This window comes from Manduca sexta, chromosome 8, assembly GCF_014839805.1.
Source record: "Manduca sexta isolate Smith_Timp_Sample1 chromosome 8, JHU_Msex_v1.0, whole genome shotgun sequence".
In the NCBI taxonomy this organism is placed as follows: domain Eukaryota; kingdom Metazoa; phylum Arthropoda; class Insecta; order Lepidoptera; family Sphingidae; genus Manduca; species Manduca sexta.
In genome coordinates this window covers 6,339,399-6,349,285 of record NC_051122.1, presented here as the reverse complement: position 1 = coordinate 6,349,285, position 9,887 = coordinate 6,339,399, and the positions used below count along the sequence as shown (strand labels likewise).

General features: G+C 33.4%; 1 protein-coding gene across 1 annotated transcript; it reads right to left on the bottom strand.

The window, feature by feature from the left end:
• Positions 1 to 4,422: 4,422 nt before the first annotated feature.
• On the bottom strand, positions 4,423 to 8,097 carry LOC115446787 (protein PXR1). Its single transcript, XM_030173579.2, has 6 exons — positions 7,764 to 8,097; positions 7,007 to 7,295; positions 6,313 to 6,401; positions 5,910 to 6,087; positions 5,610 to 5,742; positions 4,423 to 4,945 (listed from the first exon to the last, which is right to left on the bottom strand). The coding sequence occupies exons 1-6, from the start codon at positions 7,880 to 7,882 to the stop codon at positions 4,455 to 4,457; spliced, it is 1,299 nt and encodes a 432-aa protein (XP_030029439.1). The 5' UTR covers positions 7,883 to 8,097; the 3' UTR covers positions 4,423 to 4,454.
• Positions 8,098 to 9,887: the final 1,790 nt, after the last annotated feature.

Below are 9,887 nucleotides of genomic sequence, written 5' to 3'. Positions count from 1 at the left end.
TCGCAATTGCAAGTCCATTACAAAAAGACCGAATGATTATAACGAAACGTGTCTAGGACGCAAATGATCTTATTTCCCACACGTTTCACTGAAGAGAAATAGGCAATTCTGACAAACAGAAAAGATAAAAACTATGACGTATGAAGGAGAAAAGATGTTTCTTCTTATTAAATGATAAAGTATATCAACCCCTAAGGCTAATAAGCACGTAGGTACACATCCCATTAAAAGTAGAATTTTTCTAGTATTCGAAAGTTATAAAAAAGCAAAAGAAGTAGCGTTATATCTACGAAGTATGATGGGACCAATAGATCATTTGTAATGATAAATTGCTCTGTTGAAATGCGAAGTAGGTCATAAAACCAAATGGCTTTTTAAAGAGGCTAATTATTCAGTGCCAGTGGCGGTCTTAGGCGGTGCCAGCGACACACGGATTCGCGCTTCGAAGAGTCTCGTGGTTGCAAAGGGCACAAACCGAAAAAACTTTACTCTCTTTCGGCAATCGGTTAATAAGGCGGCGTATAGAGATCCCGCTTTTATATACGGGCATCGCAAAATGACCAAACTGCACCTGATGGTAAATGGAGTGAGGTCCAATAGAACGTCGATTGATGAGATATGACAACCCAATATAATTTGAACTTTATTAATTTAAACATAAGTGTAAATTTATATAAACAAGTATAATCGAATCCTCGTAATTACTTATTAACTCATATACTTTTAATTTCACTTAATTAAATATTATATATATAAATAAGTTTAATCGCACTCTCTTCCGATTGCGAGTAGATTCGCATAACTAATCTTGGAGGGAGGATGGCATGATTTAATATTAATAGCTTTTTACAGAGATGTAAAATACAGAGTAAGCAAAATTGGAATAAGGTGATTCGAGCAGTTGCCGAGAATCACTAGTTGCAGAATAATTCTTCTAGTAATCTTACTCAGAATTCTCATGACACAGATACGGGTTTGGTGAGCGTCACATCTTCATCGTAATTATCAGGTAAGTAGGTATTTGCAAGAATAATCTAATAGTAAATTCTAATTGCAATACGAAATTGAATTGCACTCAATTTTATTTACAATATATCAATATATTATTACTAGGAATTGCAGCACGGAACAACCTATATCTATCAACTTAAATTTAAAAAAATCTTAGGTATTTTTTTTAATACGCACGCTTTAGATGCAAGCGATGTTATATGTATCCTAATATAGGATACCAAACATTATTTCCAAATTTTGTACCGAAAATAAATAATAATATTAAAAATATGTCTATGTTATTTATTTGAATTCTTAAAAATACCGTGTTGGCAAAAATTATGTCTCTTGGGCAATGTAGTAATGTTCTACGGTAAGTTTATGTATCCATGTAAGCAATATTTCCACGGATAGTGTTATTACTTGAAACCGTCTGGGAGTGGGTAATACATTTTTAACAAGATCTATGTAAGTATAGGTATTGATAGATAAAGTCAAGAGTGCACTTCGAAACTTCTAGTTTAGATGAACATTTATAAAATATAGCTGTTGCACGCGGCTCCGTCCGAGTGAATAAGTTTTTCCGGGATAAAATGTATCTTATAACACGGAGGAGGAATATAACTTAGTGAAAGAATTTTCAAAACCGGTTTACTTTAAATCAAACAAACAGACTCACAAACTTTCCCTCTTTATAATATTAGTAAGTATAGTTTTAGGTTTGTAGTTTATAATTATTTTAATGACATTATTTCATCTATTAATGGCTTCTTTCAATAGAAGGTAGAGATATTATTTTTATAAATTATTTTTGTGCAGTCGTTTTATAATAGCTTTTGCACGCACTAGACATTTCTGGATCATTACAATTTAGGGACCATCAAAAACGAATACATCGTACCTATTTATGGAAATTCGCATATAAATATGTGTAGTAGGTACATGAAAAATATGCTGCCTACACTAGTTCCGTGCTGGTTTATTTCGAAAAATATGATACATAATTAATGAGCACTCAAGTGCGCGTACTTAGGAAATTTCACTAAGTGGGTAATGCACAAAGAGTTCTAAGGTTGGTATACTGTTTAATGTATTTGAAAAAGCAGCAAAGTTCGGTTAGTTTTTAAATTTGAGATTGTTATTTATTTATATATAAATATATTTGGTACTTATAGTACTGCCTCGGTGGCGTAGTTGTACTGCATGCGCGGTATGGCAGCGCTCTGGGGTCCTGGGTTCGAATCCCGGGTCGGGCAAAGTGATATTTGGGTTTTTCTGCTCAGTATCAGCCCGGAGTCTGGAATTTGTGCCCGATATGGCGATAGGCTCGCCCCCTATCACATCATGGGACGGAACACACTTGGCGAAAAGTGGGTGCCATGGTTGCGCCTCTGCATACCCCTTCGGGGATAAAATGCGTGATGTTGTGTGTGTGTGTGTGTGGTACTTATAGTAAAGTAAGATCGCAATTTGTACGTTCTATGAGAATCCCGGAGGCGCAATAAGCATAAACTCTTTTCAATGGCGACGCATTTTGGTGGTAGGTAATGTACCTATCGTCAAAATCCGTCGTAAGTAAGTACTTATCTACCTACCATAAAGTATTAAGTACTTGTGGATAATGTAGGAAATAAATTCTGTCAATAATTCTACGTTTTGGTTTTTATGAGTCTATAATCTCGCGTGATCAGTGTTGTGTAGTTAGATGCCAACTTGTTCCATCTCAACGATACCTCTTACAAGAGCAGGAAAAGAAGTAAAGTTATTGTTCGAGAGGTCATTTTATGCACCAAAGACTACAGGTATCTGAATGTTTATATTCATTATTGAGTATGTGGGTCCAATAACCCTCTATCATAGCGGTAGAGCTGACCTGCATCTGCGCTAATTGAACTGTCAAGCGCAGTTGCGTCGGTGTTGTCATGGTTATTTTATCATTCAATATTTTTAAACAAACAGCTTTTGTCTGCGGGTCCGCTCGCGTGAGTTTTAGATAAATATTTTCCCGCGATAAATAGTAGCTTATTGTTTATACCAATCAGGAGTAATGTAGCTTCCTATTAGTGAATGTTTTCAAAATCGGTTAAGTATTTTCTGAGGACAACCCCAAACAATCAAAGAAACTCTTTAGCTTTATAATAGTATAGATTTGTAGATATTAAATGATACTATATTTGTATTTATTGCGGAGAACATTTTGTTATATTTCAAAGGAGGAAAGAAGAATGGAAAGAATTGAATTTACTTCGTGTTTTCATAAAATGAATTTAAGTGTTTAAGTAACAAGGCATAACTGTTTAAACCATAAAGTCAATAGGTCAATCCAGCTTGAGATCAGATTATGTAAAATGAATGTTCCCAAATGCAATAGGTACTAAGTACTTGAAATTTACAAATTTGTACCTATTAGTAAAACAATAAGTTCGAAAATATTTTTTAAATACATAGTTTGAAATGCGAAACGCATTTGTTACCCGGTGAAACACGAGGATCGCGATCAGCAGGTTTGTTCTTGGGCATTTTAATTTATAGGCCTTGAATGATGAGACGAGCATGCCGCTAGCCTGTTAGCTAGCTCGTCACTCTGAGGCAATGGATGTTAAACCTCATAATGCTCAGTAATTCGCCTTACTGGTGGCCAAAAATGATTATGCTTCTGTCCCACGACGCGCCGGTTCAATATTTTCTTCATCTAGAACTTAGAATCCTTAAAAAAGAACATAATTAGGTATTATACCCTCGAGAAATTTGGGTGCCCTAGTGAGATTATTCTAAAAACCTTATACATTCCCGTAGAAGATTAAAGTCAGGTACAGAAAATGCCGTAACCGGCCAACCGTGACAATAAGTCAAATTTTGTGCAACGTGCTATGCCATGCACCAACCCTCCGAGGAAGGGCGGGTAAATCGTTCACAAGCTATTATAAATTGGTATAAGCGCCATCTATGAAATGTTTTTTCATGTTGTGAGTCGAGAAATAAGCTAACAATCAGACTAACAATGTTTAATACTAGTTTGTAAAAAATTACATAGATGTCGCGATACAGTAATTTGTTTAGCACCATTTTGTTTTTGATGCCAAAATGTACCAAATAGTTTAAACATTTGTGAATCGTTATTTATTAAAGTTGTATTTTTATAAGTATAAAAATGGATCGTTTGCCCACAAATCATTAAATATAATACTTTACTGTTCAGGAAACACGCCAATATATCTGACACAAGCTACATCGCTTGTGTACTGAACAGTAAAGTATTATATTTAATGATTTGTGGGTCAATTTTTTCAATCATTTTGATTGTTAGTGAAAATGTGTTTTGTTATCTTGAAATTAATAATAACTTTCTTATGAGTGTAGGTATAAAGATCAAGTCTAACAAAGTACTACCCAACACAAAATTAAAACAAATGTAATAAAACACAAGAATATACTCTAAAAAAATATTTTATTGATTAAACTTATTTTCTATGTTTTTTATAATTTGGCGACCGATCTCTGTCTCTCTTTTTTTTCTTCCCTTTCCTCTTCTTATCTATATCACGTTTACCATCCGGAGATCCATGTCTCTTGCTTTTCTTATATGAATCAGAATACTCTAAACTACTACTTCGACGTTTTCTACTTTCTTTCTTTTTACTGTGTCTCCGATCGTCTTCTGAAAGCGAAGACAGCGATTCATTACTACTATATCTTTTTCTTTCTTTCTTATCTTTCTTTTTCCTTTGGACGTATCTTTCTTCACTACTAGAAGAATCTTTTCTATGACGATCTCTATTTCTACTTCTTCCATTGGACGATTTCTCATGTTCCCTATATTGTTTTCTGTCATCATTTGCATACTTTTTTTCTTCTTTACTCTTATTTGTCTTCGACGAACCTTCTCTCTCGATATTTCTTGAGTTTTGTGAACTTTTCTCACTTTTTTTGTAATCTTCAAATGTGTCTGAATCTAGAATTAAATTATTTATTAGGAATTCACATTATGCCAACATGTTACATCAATTAGTGTCCAAGTATTGTACCTCACAAACCCTTGAATGTAGTAAACACGCATAAATATGAGTTGTCGTTCAAACTTAAATCTTGCAGGGAATCTGTGAATAAAAATTAAAATTATTGGATATGTTTAATACTTGCAAGGGTGGGCATTACTTGGACACTAAACACTAGTATAACAAAGAAGATAATCCTTACTGATATATAATCTTTTTGTAGGGGTATAAAGATTACATTGGAAATACTTCAATTTAAATTCTTTTTTAGGAATATTGTGATCTAAGAATGTATTATACTGTATCTAATATACTTCTTTGCTCTTCAAAAATATTGATTGCCTCGGTTGTGCAGTTGTATGTGCAATTCTACACCTGATGTAGAGGCTTTCGGTTCGATCTCAGGGTAGTGATATTGGGCTTTTCTGCTTCCATAAGCCCGAAATCTGGAATTTGTGTCTGATATGGCAATGAATTTGCCTGCTATTACATCATCAGATGCAGTACACATGGGGAATTGGGTGCTCTGGTTGCCATCACTATTGTGATTTCTTCAAAGATAAAATGTGTACATGAATGATCTTAAAATATATTCAATTATATACTAAATTGGAAACTTACTAATTACTTTGGATTCTTTGTCATACTCGGCCTTTGTAACTGGATGCATCATAAATTCACTCAAACTGACAGTTTCTTTTTTGATTGGAATATCAACCATCACTCTGCCATTGTCCTCATCCAGGCTGACAACCTGAAATGACAGCATTATAATATTGCTATTATCGCTTTCTTCTTTACAGATGAGATATGTAGAAACATTCTAAAAAACTTCTATAAACCATACATCAATAAAATTTGCATTTATATCTTTTGGAAAAAAACAGACTCAATACTAAGTTTACAATAAAATAAATTTACCTTTCCATAATATCCACTCCACTTTCCAGTAGTGATTTTCACGAAAGCATTTTTAATAATCGTTAATTCCTCATCATTTTTATTGTCTTTCATTTTCTTTTTTTGGTTTTCTGTGACTACTTTATCTGCTCCTAGCCCAAGGCCTTTGGGTCGTAACTGCGGCTGCTTGTATTTAGATCTGGAACAAATATTCACTTCAGCACTTTATGTAGGTTTACTCTACTTTTCATTGCCTGGTTTGATCGCATCAAATATTAACTATGTATAACTTTGCCTGAGACAATGTTTGCCAATATGTACATCCAATTATACAAATGTTCTTTTGTTTATGTAATCAAATACTATATTAAGATTCTCATTCTCCATCTATTAAAAAATAATAAAAATTAGAGTCAATACATACTGGTCTTTATTAGGTTTCCAACCCATCCCTCTCAGCATTGCCATTCCAAACTGTTGTATCGGCATGGATTCATAGTCATCTAAAGAAGACTGAAACATGAAGTTGAAAATCATGAATATAAATTTAATATAATAATTATATTTACTTTACCAGATATTATAAATTACTATGTTTTTATTCCAGATTTAACTCAAGGGTATACTACAATGTCTTTAATCTGACTAGTCATGCATTCATTCCTCACAATCTTCAATCATTATATTTGGACAGTGCCTTGTTACATCCAATTTCCAAAGAAGTAATAGAACAGACTACTATCCAGTGTGAAAATTCAACTGTAGAATATAATATCACCATCATCATCAGCAACACAAACTCCACCACTGAACATAGACCTACTATAATAATATTATACTTAACACATATTTTACATCATTTTTATCTCAACATATATGAACTTTAATTATGCTACATCTCACAATACTCCGTACATGCTATGTACTTCTATTTTCTATGTTGAGGGGTTCCTTTTTCCGCACTTAGCCTGTACTAGGTTGGGCCGTTGTGCGTGGGATGCTGACTATGGGTTTAGACATGTATGCTACGTACTTAAAAAGGGAACATATTTTCTTCACATGTTAATATAAATATAGTCAATATCTTCAAAGTGTAAGCAAATACTAAACATTTTTACCTCCTTCTCTCCCTCCATGATAGGTTTAGCCGGCAAAGGCACAGTCAACACCTCTGTTTCCACGTTCACTTCCTTCTTTGCCTCCCGCACCAACTCTCTCACAGCCATCTGTTCCAAAGTCTCATTTTCTGGTGGTTTTTCATCAATTGAAGGGTTCGGCTGTTGCGGTTCAGGATCATCTAATCCGCTCTCAACTTTTTCAGCTATCTGCTTTAATCTTTCTGCTGTGATGAGTGTGTTAGGCTTCATTGGTATTACTAAGGGTGCATCGTCTTTAATTGATTCACCGCTGAAATTTATAATGGAATTAAAATAAATGTAAATAGATATTAAGTGCTGTAATTTAATTTTAGATGGATTCGGTAGTTATAAAAGGATTTATGGAACCAATTTACAGAACAAGCCAATGTTAAATACTATGGAAGGTCAAACATATGATTTAGATCACATATGAATTAATTTAGGCTTAAGTGTTGTTAATGTTAAATTTATTAATGTAAAATAGATATTTTGTAAGCAATCTTTAAATACTAAGTGTAGACCGTATATTTGTTGTCAGATACTTTATATATAGCAACTAATGAAACTAACAAATTGTAATTAAAAAATTGCGTTTTATTTCTATTGACTAACAACTTGTTATAACGCATTGAAACAAGAGTAATTCAAATTGCAGATATAATACTGTATTTATAAACCAAAATGTCTACGTTTACTTACGCTTTGAGGTTAAATTTGTAAACACAAATGAACTTACCCCACAACTTTAATAGATTTTTCTTCTACACATTCGATGAAATCTTTCTTTTCTTCTACGATAACCTTGTCAACTTTCTTGGTTTTCATAAAACCAAAAGATATTTTTTTGCCCTCCATCTTCTTTGGCGGTGTATGAAAATGGTGAATAAAAGTAGTCACAAAATGTATTTTATCGAGCTTTCCTTACATGTCTTATTTCAAATATAAAACAAATGTATTAAATAGCACTGTGTTAATGAATAAACATGTTGAAATTTCGAGTTCTTTTCATGTTTAACACGAATATCGCAGAATATCGACTCAAAACGAACGAATGATATCTGAATGAAAATAAAAATATTCCTCGTTCATTCGCGTCTGTCATCAACGAACTGTCAAAGTCATTATTTTGTTACGCTAGGCAATACAGTCCTTTGGTCATAAATGTTTATAATGAAAAATAACTAACTAACATTATAGGGATTAGATGCAGCTTGCGGCTCCGCCTGCGGTAATAAGCTTTTCAGGAATAATAATTAGCTTTTAATATAATAATATTCATCATCCAGGACATTTATTTTCATATGTACCTACCTAATGGTGTAATCTCGTAGAGTTATGAGGGTTTACTAAGTTTACTTTGTTTACACAAAGCAGGTGGCTACTTATATACCTTATTTCATACTTAGATACTAGGTAAATACTTAAAGTAGGTAAAAAAAGCTTTAAGAATCTAAATTAAGGGCCTCCAGGGAGAGGCTGTAGGCCTCGCGTAGGGACGCAAGAGCATTGATCATTCGTTCATATAGTGGGAATATGCTAAGAGTTATGGATATATTACCTACTAAAAAAAATTAAGTCTTTTTGAAAATTCTAAACTGTTAAAATATACTTAACATACAATTGTCTATCTAATAGTATTGGTTGTATATTAAAATATGTACTGTAGGGAGAGATGCACGGAATCAACAATTTTAGTTATATTTTTCATTAAAACTAAATATTGAAACAATATCCACATTATAAAAAATCAAGGAATAAGTAGATACTTAATATAATATTATTGTAGAAATATGATGTTTTATATTTTTTTATGCTATTATAAATTCCAAATAGATTGCAAAAGTAAGGTTAGAGCGCAATTTTGCTGAGGGTGCCACTTTAAGGCCATTAGGAATGCATTCATCGGATGCGAACCGAGAGATCCTGGGTTCGAATTCCAGTTCAGGCAATCTTTGTATTCGTTTTTTAACATGCTTAATGCAGGTCTGGAATTTCTTGAACATAATATTGATGTTGTCGACCAGGCTTGTAAAAAAGAAGCGATATCATTTCAGCAACATACTTGAAAAAGTATCTTATGCTGACCGCACATTAGATTGTGATAAGAGCCGGCGGAAGAAGATATAAGAATGATTGAACCATTTATTTACTTTACAGTAGGTACAACGCAACATAAGCCCGCACTTCGCGCCCAGTCTGTATTCCCGAAGGATTTAGTGGAGACGCAATTAATACATTCACGGATCGCTGAGCTATTTCCGTCTCATGAATTCCAGGTAAGTTGGACGCCTTAATTTTAGAAGGTTAATTTTGGAAACCATCTTACCTATGTACTTATTACAATTCTAATATAAATATCATTATGTCTAGTTGTAACATTACCTACTAAGGTATAACACCTTATAATCTTTCTCTTGCAAGTCCAATAATATTGAGTTAGCGCGATACACTCTTGTTCTGAGATGAAACCACATACTCACCTTTGCCGACATTGTGCCAAAAATCATTCATTAAAAACGAATATATTTGCCAAAAATTTTGGTTATAGTTTTCTGATTTTTGGATCATTTTGTAGTTTAATGCAAATATGGTGTTTGCGTGAGTCTATTTTTGACTGAAAGTATGGTGTTGTCGCTGCGACAAATTTACTAGCAAGGAACTAGCCTAATATAGAAACAAATGCTAATTTTACAATCACAAACAAACTAACGCATGAACAATACGAACAACCGATTGGGGACTCCACACGGTCGTTCAAACCGTTATGGCCGTCGTAAAAAGATTTCTTTTTTTTATGGAGGGACGTATGTTGTCACTGAAATTTGATTTTCCGAATGACCGATTTTAATGTGACCGCCCC

Coding starts and splice junctions, on each gene's coding strand:
- LOC115446787 (XM_030173579.2), bottom strand. CDS start 7,882: ATGGAGGGCAAAAAAATATCTTTTGGTTTTATGAAAACCAAGAAAGTT. Junction 7,296..7,763: donor AAATCTATTAAAGTTGTGGG/GTAAGTTCATTT, acceptor TATAAATTTCAG/CGGTGAATCAATTAAAGACG. Junction 5,743..5,909: donor GGAGTGGATATTATGGAAAG/GTAAATTTATTT, acceptor CTGTCATTTCAG/GTTGTCAGCCTGGATGAGGA.